The sequence below is a fragment of the Choloepus didactylus genome, chromosome 2, assembly GCF_015220235.1.
Source record: "Choloepus didactylus isolate mChoDid1 chromosome 2, mChoDid1.pri, whole genome shotgun sequence".
Taxonomy (NCBI): domain Eukaryota; kingdom Metazoa; phylum Chordata; class Mammalia; order Pilosa; family Megalonychidae; genus Choloepus; species Choloepus didactylus.
In genome coordinates this window covers 152,778,434-152,794,120 of record NC_051308.1, presented here as the reverse complement: position 1 = coordinate 152,794,120, position 15,687 = coordinate 152,778,434, and the positions used below count along the sequence as shown (strand labels likewise).

Genomic DNA, 15,687 nt, shown 5'->3' with positions numbered 1-15,687 from the left:
TTTCCTCATCAGTGAAGTAGAGATGATAAGAGTACCTACATAATAGGACTGTTGGACAGTTTTAAAATGAGCAACTGCACATAAAGTGCTTTGGAATATTTATTTACAGAGAGGGCTTAAAAAATGTTAGTTATTAGTTTGATTTTACTACTTTCAGCTTTTAGAGACACCAGTGTCTTTTTGAAATTCTACATTAAAATCAGGGAGAGACTTCTTCCCCTATGTATAAAACACATTTCATTCCGTGCAGTCACACCAGCTGTTTCTGGCAGTTTTCTATCATTGTGGCCTTGTAACGAACTCTTTTTTTGGTAAGTCCTCAGAGCCCTCATTAGGAATTACCTTGTTTGTGTTAAGTTTGACTGCTTTGCTGAAAGACAGAAAGTTTTTAGTTTTTGACTTCCCTTTCTAAGTGGTTAAGGGTCCTCTAAAGAATATGGGGAGAAAGAATTCTTTGGAAGCAAGTTAGGAAAGCATTGTGAAATCAGGATTCCCCTTTTCAATCTCACTGCCACTCTCCAGAATAAACCCAGGATGTTGTAGTTGTGCAGATGAAACTCTAGGCACCCAATTTCTGTCTGAATAAGCCTTCTCTTTAGGGGTAATTTTGGCTAATGCTTCTCCCTCTTGACGAACAGTGACAATGTGTTATATAAGGGCCATATAAAGAGGTACAAGGAATGGTCCTGTAGTAGTTTGAAGCTGTATGTACCCCAGAAAAACATGTTCTTAAATTTAATCCATTCCTGTGGGAGTGAACCCATTATAAGTAGGACCTTTTGATGAGGCTACTTCAGTTAAGGTGTGACCCACCTCAATGAGGAGGGGTCTTAATCCTATTTCTGGAGTCCTTTATAAGCTGAATGAAATCTAGACAGAGAGAGAGAAAGTCATGGAACCAAGAAGCTGAACTCAGTGAAATCCAGAAGAGTTGGGAGATGTCAGCAGATGCCACCATGTGCCTCATGTGACAAAAGAGCCAAGGATGGCCAGCAGCCAGTCTTCAGGAAGAAAGCATTGCCTTGATGATGCCTTGATTTGGGCATTTTCCTGGCCTCAAAATCATGAGCAAATACATTTCTGTTGTCTAACCTGACCCATTTCATGATGTTTGCTTTGAGTTGCCTAGGAATCTAAAACAGGTCCTCACCCCAAAAAGTGTGAATGAGGAGCTAGCAAGGATGTAGCTAACTATAACAAAAATCCCACTGTGATAATTGCTAATAAGGTTACATGGAGGGAAGTGGGTGTGTTTCTAAGAACTTTGGAAAGGTTCAAAAAGAGGTGACATTTATATTGACCCTTGAAGAAAAGTGGAAGGAGAGAGGAAATAAAATCAAAGGCATGCAAACATGAAAACACATGGCTTGTCCATCTGGTTGGAGCAGAAGGTATGTAGGCAGAGGGTGAGATGAGGAAAGAAGTCTCCTGGGTCCTCTTAGCTAGGTATTCCCAGGTTCTGGGGAGTGGGATGGTAGGGGCTTCTCTGACTACTCTCAGTATCAGGTCTGTCTAGAAATGCCAGAGTTGCTACGACAAATACCACACAACGAGTTGGCTTAACAGAAATTTGTTGTCTCACAGCAGTTTTGGAGGCTTGCTTTTCTTTCGGAGTCTATAGTGTTCTGGCAATCCTACGTCACATGGTGATCTCTCTCCCCTGTTGTCTGTTCCTCAGGCTTCTACTGACTTCTAGCTTCTTCTGACTGAAAGCATCTGAATTCCCTTTGCTTATAAGGACTCCGCTCATATGAGTTAAGGCTCACCCTTATTCAATTTGGCCTCATCTAAACAGGATTTTAGAAGGTCGTATTCACAAATGAGTTCACAACTTAATAATAAAACATCTTCAAAGGTCCTATTTACAAATGGGTTCACACCCACTAGAACACAGATTAAGACTTGAACATGTCTTTTATTGGGAACATGATTCAACCCCCAACAGGATCTTAGGTGTCATCCCTCATTTCCTCCATTTCCCTGCAGTCTTCTCTTGGCCCCATCCCTGCATTCTTTTTATCTTTACATTAAAAAGTTCTATTTTCTTTTCCTTTCCAAAACACTTGCTAGTTTGGCATTTACTAACCTGCCACTTGTTGTAAAATATATGGAAAATGCAATGGCATAAGAAGTTGTACAAAGCATTGGTCTTTTAGGGTAAAAAATCTGACCCACCAAAGTGGTAACAAGCCAGGTAGCCTGGCTAGACTGCTGGGGGGTGGAAGAGAGATAACAATGAAGAAAGAAAATAGTGCCTGACACTTAAGTTGGTGCTCAGTAAAATATTTGTTGAAAAATAGAACCAGGGGAGAGGCTTAATGAAACTCTCAGGGATTGTGGGGTTTTTCTGGGGTACGGCCACCTGTCTCGGTAAGAGCACTTCCTATGGGAAAGAGGAAAGAAGGGAGAAAAGACATGTGTACTTCTCTGTCTCTCTGTCTCTCCATACAATGGTGCTGAGATCAGGTTTCTTCTGGAGTTAGGAACTCATTTATTAACTTCCCGTCATGCCAAGACCTGAAGTCCTCAAGTTACAAAATCATTCCTTTGCCAGAAGGTAAATCATGAAAAAAATAACAGGGAAAATACAGATAAAAATGGTCAGGGAGAGCTCAGTTGAGTTTTACTTGGTTTCATTTACAGTTTTACTGAGTGTCTGCTAGGACAAAAGGAGGGAGACTTGATTCTACTCTCAAAGGACTTACAGTTTAATGTGGGGAGTCATAAAGCCAGGCAGAGTATTTCATGTTTGGGAGAATGTGGTATGAAAAAGGTTAGCCTAGGGAACACACAGGAAGACTTTTAATAAGACCCAGGGTCTGGGACCAGCAGCAGCAGCGGCACATACGAGTGGTTAGAAAAGCAGAATTGCCACCCAGCTCCAGTGTTGGAAATGCCCCACCCCAGACTGAAGATGAATCTGAGTTTTAACAAGATTCCTAGGTGATTCACATGCACATTAATGTTTGAGAAGTACTGGCTTAGGAGGTGGAGTAGGATCTGAGAGTGAGTCTTGTAGGCAGTAAATCCTGAGCTGTGTTTTGAGGACAAGCAAGATTATCAGGTGGTGTCCAGAGCAGAAGGAACAAATAAGTAGAAGTTCAGTGGCATGAAAAAGCCTAGGAGTGTTTTGGAAACTGCAGGTAGACTAGCAGTTGAGGCAATGGCTGGATCTTGCAGCCTGTGTTCTAGTTAAGGAGCTCTGATTTGACTCAATTGACGATAGAGACTCATGGATAACATGCTCAGATTTGCAGTTTGATCACTGCAGCCTAGAGGCTGAGACTGTCAAGGCCAAAGGACAGAGAAATTAATTAGGAAACAACTGCAATAGATTGGGAGAGAGATAATGAAAATCTAAACTTAGGTAGAGGCAGTGCGGATAGAATAGAGGGGACAGGTTTAAAGAAGCTTTAGGAGGTGATAATAATAATAAGCAGATGAAGGACTTCAGTATGGATTTGGGGGTGGGAGGCTGGGGGAGGACAAGTCTTGACTGGATGAGTCACAGATTTCTAGCTCCGATTATTGGGTTGCTCATGATGCCTCCAACAGAGATGAAAGAATATAGGAGGATGAACAGGTTTGAAGAGAGAAATTATGAGTTTAGTTTTCAACATGTTCAGTTCAGGTGAACAGAAAACATGTATAGGGGAGAGGAAAAAAAAAAAAAAGAGGCCAGAAAAGGGTGGAGAACAAGATGAATCAGTCTGGGTGGAGAAGGAAGAAACAATGCCTTGCCCTGATATGAGGTTACAGTAATATACTTAGTATATCCCTGAGTCTTCCCTCCAGTTATATCCCACCAGAGGCTCTCTTTTTGGAACGCGATTCCAGCAACTAGTCGAACTTTGAAGAAGAGCAAATAGTTTGATTCATGGTTTCCACCTGGTGGTCAATTCATTGGTCAATTAAATTTGTTCTATTAAAAATTATATACCTGCGTTTCAAGCTGCTCCAGAGTCACAGTGATCAGACGGTTGTCTTTTCCCATATTGCCCTGAGGGTGAATGGCTTTGTCCACGGTCCTTAACACTATTTCCAAAGTGGTAATAATACAATGCTGTAATGTGTTTCTTTGCGTGTGGTCATCTTTCAAATCCTGGGCGATTCCTGCCCTCACAAATCTTCCCCGTCTCTGAATTTTTACAGCACTTTCATTTCACACCTTAGAATTCAGAATTTCGCAATAGCCTGTCCTGGATCATTCCTATAAATATTTCCTATTTGGCAATCTGTTCTCCGCTGACAGTTTTAAGAACGTCCGGAACTTCTGTGTCTCCACGGCAGAATCTCCGTAAGTACTTCTTCATTTTCTGATCAGCATTATCATCCAATGAAAAGTGAAAGGCCGGCACGTGGTTGAATAGTTTGGGCAGGAAGAAGGTATTCCAACCAGAGCCTTTCGCTCTTGCCAGGATCAAATATGGCGGGACGCAAGCTAACCTCCCAGTGCATCCTGCACGTTTTCCCATGACCCTCGCCAGTCTTTGGCGCTCTTTTTTTTTTTTTTTTTTTTTTTTACCCTTCCTTACCTCTTGGCGCTCAGAACGGTCAGAAACCGGGGGCGTGACAACACACCTACTTCCCGCCCCCACGCTAGGGCCCGTCCGCCTGCTCGCGTCAGCCAATCGCAGGCCGCGCCGCGGCGGCTGGTCGCGCCGGCCAGCCCCTCCCCTCTAGCCTCACTGTGGCTGCGTCTCCTGGGCGGGTGGTTACGCTTTCTGTCGTACGCACTGTTGGTGTGGAATTGCGGGTCGTGGGCGCTCGCTGCTGGCCACAGCTCAGCCCGGCGCTGCCGAGGTCGTCGGCTCCGAGTCTCCCCCATGGACTTCGAGGACGGTAAGTGCCGCTTTTGGCTGGTTGCCGAGCCGGGCGGGAGGCGTGGTGGCCTGCGCCGGGGGTCTGCTTACCGTCTCAAGATGGCCGTGTGAGCTTTGTTGTGCGAGCTCGACGCCGCCGTCTGCAGCAGGCCCAGCACCTTGAGGCTACCTCTTCGGGGATCCTCTCGCGCCGATTTGGTCTACTGGGTGCCGGCTGCCGCGAGGACCGGGCAGTTCTGTGCGGGCCTCGGTGTAGGAAGGAACGCACCCAGAAGCGCGGCGGCCTCTGGGCTCAGCCCCCGGACTCGCCCTGGCCCGGGTGCCTGGAAATTGTCCTGGTGCGTCCAACTTCCTGTTCTCGGTCAAAAGGGCGAGCTTGGGGTCCTCCCCCATCTCATCTCGCATTCGCCCCACTGAGGAGCGACCCATACCATCCATTTAATCCTCAGTTTCAGATTACGTCTTACCAGATATAATTTCCGGAGGCTTGTCCACAGTGATGTTCTCTTAGCTTGAGATGAGTTTAAAGGGCGTCTGTAAGTATGTATAGAATGTGTAGAGAGATTTCTTTACTGAATGGAAAGCAAGATGTTTCTGGTTAGCAAACTGGGATATTCACCTGGTAGTTAATCCCCCATTTGAAATACTTCTGTGAATCAAAACATTTCTCCGTGGTTTGTGTATGGAGGAGATCTAAGTTAGTCGCAATTCTGGCACAGCAAGCACGGAGTGTCCTTCAGATTCAGACCTGTACACAGCCGACTGTGTTGTACTTAACTGATAAACTTTATTTTAGCAATACCTTTGTCGTCTCTCATATCAGTTCTTTAAATCGTTTTTACAGCTCACAAAGTAGAATTAATATCATCTCTACCTTATCTTCTAACCTTTCCCGACTTTTATAGAAATTTGTGTCAAGATAAAATGGAATTTAGTGACAGCATTAAGGAGACAAGGAAAAGGGCTTGAATGATTAAACTGGTTTTAATCCCGAGTAACCAGGTATTTCTAAATAAAATCAGTTCATTAACTAGTTGTAAGCCTCTAACCCCACAAAAAAATGATCTTTAATATTGAATGAGGTATGATCTCAGCATGTGAGTCTACTAAATGATCTTTTGATTTGATTTCATTCCAGAAAGAGTTAGCTGTCAAATCTAAGTATATATATGGCAGGGGACTGGAATAACCCTTTTGTGGATGGTTTAAAGTTAGTTTGAATTAGAAAGTTCGGTTGTTAACAGTAGCAGACTGGTGTTTTTGTTTTATTTGGACTTTCATTTTTATATAGATGCCTTTAAACTATGAATATTTGAAATGGCCAGAGTTGGGCTTGAACTTTAAAAATATTTTATTGTGTTTTTATGCTAAAACTATAGTATTGTGTTTTCATGCTAAAGTTTGACAGTACCAACAATGGCCAGGGAACAGCAGAGGCTACCAAGGTGGGGGCAATGAGAGCAGGTCTCCCCCGCCCCAGTCCCTCCCACCCTCAGGCTTAATAAGGGAATCCATTGTCTGTTGAATTGAAAAACAATAGTACAATTTAGTATGTCTGATTTTTATTATCACCATGTGTTACAGTCCTAAACAGTGTCTGATAAAATTCTAAACAATGTCAGTGATAAAATACTCCATCTCTCACTGTCCTTCCACTCCCCACTATATTTGGGATGGAATTTTACTAACAATGTGTCAATCTAATCCTGTGTACTGTAGCAGGGATCTGTTGTAACCAAATGATCACTGTACTAAATTCCTTTCAGTATTTATTTGTAAAATTAACCTCTTGAGGTTAATATTTGTTAAATTAGTTTTGGCAAGGAAATTTGCAATATAAGGTTTTCGGCTGTGCCAAATCCTGGATCGATATAACTCATGCATACATACACTAATATACATATGCTTTTCTTGGATGAACTCCTGAAATCTGTAAAGGCAAATTAAGTGGTAAAGGAAACACTGATTTTGAAAAAATTATATATTGTGTAGAATCAATTCTTAGATGTCTGTTTTTGCATAATTAAATTTTTATTGTGGTAACACTTAGCAGTATTTCCCATTTTAACCATTTTAAAGTTTTTTTTAACATTATTTGGTACATAATTTAATCTATCCGCATTCCCTTTTGTTATTCAGTATAAATGTATGCTGGATCCCCCTTTTGGCTGCTCTTTTATGTATCTGTAGCTATATATACCTTAGGTGTTATAATCTAATTTTCATATTACCATAATTTTGGGGAGGTAGTAAAGAGAAAAGATATGTTCTCTCAAATGGAGTATTAATTGCTAATTATTTGAACCCCACTCTAGCAGATAATTGAGTTAATGGCATTTTAAAAATTATTTGTTTTTGATGGGTGTACATCTTTGAATTTTTTGTTGGGTATACAGCTTTGAATTTTTTGCAGATATGGCACTAATTCTTTTCTGTTAAATGTGTCTTCATAGATTACACACACTCGGCTTGCAGGAATACTTACCAGGGCTTTAATGGTAAGTATCCTTTTTCATTTGCTCTTAAATTTGTTGAGGAAATGCATTTCAGCTTTACTCTTCATATCCATGAAATAAAGTACCAGTGTAAAAAGCCAGTTCCATCTTGTTCCAGGCATTGTTCTGACTCTTGCTGCACTACTTCTAAGTGTTAATGTTGTTACAGTATTTTTGAATTTGGAAATTTTGGGTCATAAAATGTTAGGGGTTATTCAGATTAATTTGACTCTTTATCTGCTTTATTTGATGATGATTCCTTTAATTTATTCCAAAAGACCCCGACTACATTCTCCGTGATAAATTACAAGAAATAGCTGAGTTCTTTTTGTTGAATTAGAAGTTGTGATATTAAGTACTATAGGTAAAGTATATTATTGGCTTGGTTCTAAAAAGTTTCATTGTAGTTCATTTTGACTTTTTTTTTTTTAAGGTCATTTGCTTCAGTGTATTCAAATGTGTCAATATGTAAAAAGCTGTCTAGAGGAGCACCTGAAGAAGTCTCATCATTTATTGACATAAGCATGACATTAGTGTTGTGACTTCAGAGCTAGACAGAATTGTGAGAGTTATGCACTTCGATGTCATTTTGGTAGTTATAAGAGTTATTATCCCTGCCAGACAAGATGATAATGCAGAAAAGAACTCAGTACAGTTCAAAGAAGTTGAAAATCATTATATGAAGGACCTGAGGGAGTGGCATTAAGTATCTTCACTGCCAAAATGTATATAAGGAAGTTATAATCACAAAATAAACTGAAATGAATGTATTATTAAAGAAGATGATGCCATTTTATAGTTATTGTATAATTACTTTCCATTACTCATCTCTAAGGATTTAAAAAAACCTTGGATTTGATGGGGGCTAAAATGGCTTAATTTATAGGAAGTAGTCAATATATATTGAATGAGTGCTGAAGAAAGGAACCCATTTATATTTTTGAGCAGGAGAGTGACATGATAAAATTAACAAAGCAAGTTTAATTTGCATCCATAAGTAGGTTAGATTCAAAACCAGAAGATGAGCTAGAAAGCCATTTCATAAATTCAAGTATAAGGATTTTAAGATCTTGAACTTGGGAAATAATGGTGGTAATGAAAGAATATTAAGATGTTTCCTGGAGAAAATTAGCAGAACTTGCAGGCTGACTAGTAGTAATGGGTAGAAAAAAAAAAGAGGGATGAATAAAAATGAATCCAGGATTTTAAACTGTATTGAGTTAGAACTAATGCTATTATCAAAGACAGAAAAATTTGGAATGGTAGCAGGCCATGATCTCCAGTAGGATTTACTAAAGAGTTGGATTTAATGTCTAACTATATGACTTTGAAATATAGAGTCATTCTGAGGTGGACGTTTATCTCCTTATTGTGCAGTGTTGTAAAAAGTTCTTCAGAAATTTCTATCATTAATGTTAGAAATGTTAATTTTAGTTTAATTTCAGGAACATAATTTGACTTCATACGTTCAACACATATTGAGTGTCTGCTGTGTATCAGCTATGGTTCTAGGAGCAGGGAGTATAGCAGTGAACAAAATGGACAAATATTCCGCCCTTATGGAGTTTACAATCTAGTGGCATGAAATAGACAATAAAAAAGGATAAAGATCGCATTTTGTATGTTAGATGGTAGTAATTGCCATGAAGAAAAATAATGCAGGAAGGGGACAAGTGTGTGTGTGGCTTCCAGTTTTAAGGAGAATATCTGGAGAAGGACTCACCAGGAAGTTGACATTTGAGCATAAATCTAAGGGAGATGATGCAAGCCATGAAGCTATTTAGAGGAAGAATGTTTTAGGCTTTAGGAAATAAAAGTTGTATAGGTACCAAATGAAGCCAGCAAAATTGTAGCAATGCACTTCGTTGTTAGCATGGTATTTTCCAGCAACTGAATGAGTAGGAGGCATTGGAAAATATGTCAAGACACTGTTTCCTTCCTACCGTTTCTTGGAAGGAAGTTGTATTTCAAGTGTCTCTGTGTTTCCTTTTTGCTTCATAATGTGTTTTCTTAAATAGACAGCAGCCAGGAAAAGGGAGGGCATTCCAGGAAGGGACAACAGCAGAAACAAAGACAGAGCTGAGCACAGTGTGTTTCAGAGAGACTTAAAAGACTGGCTTGACTAGATTTTTCTTAGCGGTCTTAAGACACGGTGCTGAGATATAGCCAGAAGGCATTGAAAATCGAAGGTAATTTGCTTATACCTAGGAAACAGTCTTAAGTGACAAACTGAAAGAGTTGAGGGAGTGAGCGCTGCAGATACAGGAGAAGAACATTCCAGAGACATCAACAGATACAAAAATGGGTGTACACCTGCTTTGTTATAGGAACAGAAAGGGTGTCTAGTGAGGTTGCAACAAGGTGGAATAGTAGATGATGAAGTTAAAAGAGATGATGGGGTGGATTTCTCAACTATGGCACTTGATTATTTGGGCTGGATAATTCTTTGCTGTGTGTGTGTGTGTGTGGGGGGTCTGGTGTATGGTAGGATGTGTGGGAGCATCCCTGGTGTCTACCCACTAGATGCCAGTGGCACCTGTCCCCTATGTACGAAAACCAAAAAAGTTTTCAGACATTGCCAAATGACCTGTAGGGGGTAGAGTTGTCTCTGGCTAAGAACCTTTGGTATAGGGTATCACAGGTTATTTCAAGGATTTGGCTTTTACTTGGAGGAAGATAGGCAATTGTTGGAGAGTATTGAGTATTGGACATCATTTAACTTAGATTTTAACAGGATTATTCTGGCTATTTTGAGAATAGTTAGAGGGCATATGTGGAAGCAGGAAAAACAGGAGGCTGTTGCAGTAATCAAGGTGTGAGATTATGGTGACTGGACCAGGATGCTGGTAGTGTTGAGATGCAGAAAAGTGGTCTCATTCAAAACTTAGCACCACATAGCTAGTTATTTTGATTATAAGTCAGTTCTTCTCTCCAAACTTGTGATCTAATTGTGAATGAGTTTTAACGATTGTTGAGTTTATCTTTTATGATAGAGTGATCGAAATGTTAGAAGAGATTTGATTTAAATCATTAGGGAGTTTATCTTTCTGAGTCATGTACTTTCTTGTTTAATATAAATAGTAAAGAGAAGATGTTATATTCTTATAGTTTTATTTTAAAGTGATTTTAAAATTCATTTCATTAACTTAAAAGATAATTGTTTTATATATAAGTAGTCATCTTAGAGTCTGTTCCTTTAACTGCACTATTTATACAATGTTCTTTTCCTCTTTCCTTTTTAATTAACTAAGTAGTACTGTGAAAATACTCCATAATTATTGCTGTATAAAAATAGGTCTATTTTTGTGTACTCCACGGTGCTTGGAATATGGTAAGTGTGCAATAAATGTTAGCAATTTTATGACTCCATAGTGAAATAAAAACACAAAGAATCAAACTGAAGTATTGGCATTGTGAATGTAATTAAAAGCACTGAAATGTATATTTGAATGTGGCTAAAAGGGGAAATTTTAGGGTGTGTATGCATCTAGAATAAAAATTAAAAAATCTGTAGCACTGTACAGCACAGTAAACCCTAGTGTAAACCATGCACTGTAGTTAATGGTACAGTTATTAAAATGTTCTTGCATCAGTTGCAGCACACATACACATTAATGCAAAGTGTTAATAATAGGGTAGTATATGGGAACTCTGTATTTTATGCATGATTTTTCTGTAAACTTGCAGCTCCTCTAATATATAAATGAAAAAAGAAAAAAAAAACAACTAAGGTATTTAGTATCCAAAAGGAACCACTGCTAACTCTAATAGAAACTAGTAGGCATAACAAAATATATGAATTTTTACTTTGTGTACCTGACTGAACCTAGTCCTAAGGTTATCTTTTTTAATTCAATTTTATTGAGATATATTCACATAGCATACAGTCATCCAAAGTGTACAATCAGTTGTTCACAGTACCATCACATAGTTGTGTATTCATCACCCCAGTCTATTTTTTGAACATTTTCCTTGTACCAGAAAAAGTGAAAATAAGAATAAAAAATTAAAAGTAAAAAAGAACACCCAAATCATCCCCCCCCCATTTTTCATTTAGTTTTTTGTTCTCATTTTTCTTCTCATCCATCCATACACTGGATAGAAGGACTGCGATCCACAAGGCTTTCACAATCACACTGTCACCCCTTGTATGCTGCATCACTATACAGTCATCTTCAAGAGTCAAGGCTACTGGGTTGTAGTTTGATAGTTCAGGTATTTATTTCTAGCTATTCTAAAGCATTAAAACCTGAAAAGGGTTGTCTATATAGTGCATAAAAATGCCCACCAGAGTGACCTCTCGATTCCATTTGGAATCTCTCAGCCACTGAAACGTTGTTTTGTTTCATTTTGCGTTCCCCTTTTGGTCAAGATGATGTTCTCAATCCCACAGTGTCAGGTCCAGATTCATCCCGCGTTGCCAGGGAGGTTTACACCCCTGGAAGTCAGATCCCATGTAGGGGGGAGGGCAGTGAGTTCACCTGCCGAGTTGGCTTAGCTAGAGAGAGAGAGAGGGCCCCGTCTGGGCAAAAAAGTAGTACTCAGGGGGAGATCTTAGGCACAATTATAAGTAGGTTTACCCTCTTCTTTGCAGTGATGAGCTTCTTAAGGGCAAGTCCCGTGATAGAGGGCTCGGCACATCAAACCGTCAGTCCTCAGTGTTTGTGAGAACATCAGCAACAATTCAGATGAGGAAGCCCAACACCTCTGCATTTTCCCCCAGCTCCTCAGGGGGCCCTGCATATATGTTTTTATTCTCTGCCAAATTACTTTGGAATGTGTCGCTATTTCTCACTGACCTATGTAAACCTACCAGGTCTCACTTCCTATTAAAAGTTCCATGTAATTATGGTATTTGAACAAACTGTGTGAGTTAAATTGTTTAGGAAAGATAGATCTTGTACCAACTAAACATCTCTTGCCTTGGTCTCACGTGGAATTTGAGGTTTAAAACGCAGTCAGTATTGTCCTTTACCCTGTGGCCCAATTTGCGCTAGTCCTAACCACATCTCCTTCATTCATGTCTCTAATTGAAGTCTGAACTCTTTTTCAGCTTTTTTAACAGTTGCTATATGTTCTAATACTGACATTCATATCTGCCAAGTTCTAGCTCTGAGTTTCAGGTGTCTCACAGATACCCATATTTCCAGGGATCGATCAGGTTATACAAAAAGGGATCAGCATCTCAGAATCTGGAGATAGCCATTGTAATTCAGGAATAGATGTGACTGCTGTAAGAGCTTAGAATCTGGGGACTGTTACAGTAAGCGTTCCCCTGATAAGCTGTGCTCTAAGGTTCAATTCTGAGTTTACACATTGTAATTATTCCATATTGGTAAGGCATTTAAGTGGCGTAGTTCACTCAAGATACTGTCTACAGGTTCCATTCACCTCGTGCGTCTCACAGCTTCACTCCTCGCAGTTGTTCAGTATTCCATTGTATGCACACTCAGCAGTTCACCATTCTGTTTCTCAGTCCATGTACTTTTAGGCCACCTCCACCCATTGCAAATTATGCATACTCTCTCCATAAACACCAGTGTGCAAATGTCCATTCATGTCCCTGCTTTCAGATCCTCCAAGTAAATGCTCCCCAATGAGGTTGCAGGACCTTATGGCATTCACATACTTAGCTTCATGTGGAACCACCCACTGCCTTCCAGAAAGGCTGTACCATTCTACCTCCTAACTGACAGTAAATACGTACATCTTTCTCTCCATGTTTTCTGCAGCACTTTTATCCCTGTTTATATTTTTCCATACAGTTTTATAGAGCTATATTCACAAATCATAGATAATTATCCACAGTGTACAATCATTTGTTGATGGTATCATCATACAGTTGTGCATTTATCACCACAGTCAGCACTAGAACATATTGATTGCTATGAAAAAAAAACTTTTTTTAATGAATAATCAAAAAGATAATGAAAAGAAAATACCATACAGTACAGTATAATAGTAAGATCAGACAACACCACCACTACCAAGAATCCCATATCCCTCCCTTATATCCCCCTCTCATACACATTTAGCTTTGGTATATTGCCTTTGTTACATTTAATGGAAGCATATTACAGTGTTACTGTTGACCATAGACTCCAGTTTGCTTTGATTATATTTTTCCCCTTTCCAACACTCTGCATGGTTGACATTCATTTGTTCTCCCACATGCAAGAACAGTTTTATATTTGTACGTTTAGACACAATCATTGACCACTCCAGTTTTTGCTAAGTTAACAGTCCCAGTCTTTATCTTCTATCTTTACCTCAGTTGTCATTCATGCCCCTAGCCCACCTCTTTCAGCTATACTCATGGACATCTTTGTTCAGTGTAGTTACAATGTTGTGCTACCATCACACAGTATTATGCTGTCTATTTCTGGATCTATACAGTCAGTTCCGCTCAACATTCTGTAGTCCTTCAGCATCAAATGCCTGATCTCTACCCTCTTTCTATCTCTTGGTAGCCTGTGTTATCAGCTTTTAACTCTCAAATGCTTTTTAATATTAGTTCATATTAGTGAGACCATACAGTATTTGTCTTTTTGTTTCTGGCTAACTTTTCTCAACAGAATAGCCTCAAGGTTCATCCACGTTATTTTATGTTCTGTGTACTAAGGTTATTTTTTATTTTTAATTTTTTTTCCTAAGGTTATTTTTTAATGTGAGGCCTTAGAGGAAAACTTTTTTGGGGGGAAAACTTAATTTTAATCTCAAGATTGTCCTCTATTTGAGGTACATGAGTGTAAATTATACTATATACTTACCAACTCTAAAGACAAATAATTATTTTATTAGTCTAGATCTGTGTTGTTCAGTATGGTAGCCACTGGAATTATGCTGTTGAGCATTTGAAATTTGGCTAGTCTGAATGAGATGTGCTGTAAGTGTAAACTACACACCAGATTTGAAGTCTTCGTATGAAAGACATTGTAAAAGTCTCAGTAGTCTTTGTGTATTGATGAACTTTTTGTACCATGTTATATTAAATTCCATTGGTCTGACTTGTGCTTTGCATGGATCTTTGTATCATGTATGATCCCTTAGTAGTAGCAAGCATTAGTTATTTGGAAAATACTTTGTTTACTGAGTTATGCAGGTTTTTCAAATACTGACAGGTTTTCCTATACAGTAATAAAAAGTTATATTCATTAATACCACAGAAAAGCTATGTCAAGTTCATGGTAGTAGATACAAGCTTTCTGAAATTGCAATTTTTCATTTGAAAGTTTAAGTTTTATTATTGCTGATAAATACTGTCAGCTGTTTTCTGTGAAGTGACAGGTTCACTTCATTCAGTTTTTTTTTCTAGTTTGCATTGATTGTATTTTTTTCCCCAATACCACCTCATTTTTTAACACCTTGCAAGGTTGACATTCATTTGTTCTCCCTCATGTAAAAATGTATTTGTACATTTTATCACAATTGTTGAGCACTCTAGGTTTCATTGAGTTTTACAGTTCCAGTCTTTATCTTCTTTCCTTCTGGTGTCCCACATGCTCCTAACCTTCCTCTTCAACCATACAGTTATCTTTGTTCAGTGTACTTATATTGTTGTGCTACCGTCACCCAAAATTGTGTTTCAAACCTCGCTCCTGTCATTTCCTCTCTGTCTGTAGTGTTCCCTTTAGTATTTCCTGTAGAGCAGGTATCTTGTTCACAAACTCTGTCATTGTCTGTTTGTCAGAGAATGTTTAAACTCTCCCTCATATTTGAAGGACAGTTTTGCCGGATATGGGATTCTTGGTTGGAGGTTTTTCTCGTTCAGTATCTTAAATACGTCACACAACTTCCTTCTTGCCTCCATGGTTTCTGTTGAGAAATCCACACATAGTCTTATCAAGCTTCCTTTTTTGTGATGGATCACTTTTCTCTTGCTGCTTTCAGGATTCTCTCTGTCGTTGACATTTGATTATCTGATTATTGAGTGTCTTGGTGTAGGCCTATTCAGATCTGTTCTGTTTGGGGTATGCTGTGCTTCTTGGATCTGTAATTTTAAGTCTTTCTTAAGAGATGGGAAATTTTCATTGATTATTTCCTCTATTATTATTTCTGCCCCTTTTCCCTTCTCCTTCTGGGACACCCATGACATGTGCATTCATGCACTTCCTGTTGTCATTCAATTCCCTGAGATGTTGCTCATATTTTTCCATTTTTCCCTATCTGTTCTTCTTTATGTAGAATTTCAGGTGTCTTTTCCAGTTGCTGAGAGTTTTCTTCTGCCTCTTGAGATCTGCTGTGGTATGTTTCCATTGTGTTTTTCATCTCTTGTGTTGTGCCTTGTGTTTCCATAGATTCTGACAGTTGTTCTTTGAAACTTCCAGTTTCTACCTTATGTTCTCTCAGTGTTTTCTTTGTATCTTTCA

The 15,687-nt window shown here is 39.1% G+C and overlaps 1 protein-coding gene across 1 annotated transcript in view; it reads left to right on the top strand.

The window, feature by feature from the left end:
- The first annotated feature begins 4,683 nt into the window (after positions 1-4,683).
- ZNF326 (zinc finger protein 326) overlaps positions 4,684-15,687 on the top strand; it is a 47,759-nt gene continuing 36,755 nt past the window's right edge. Inside the window, exons 1-2 of the mRNA XM_037826676.1 lie at positions 4,684-4,842; positions 7,277-7,321. Of these exons, the coding sequence (XP_037682604.1) occupies positions 4,827-4,842; positions 7,277-7,321 (61 nt within the window). The 5' untranslated portion in view covers positions 4,684-4,826. The remainder of the gene's footprint in view (positions 4,843-7,276; positions 7,322-15,687) is intronic.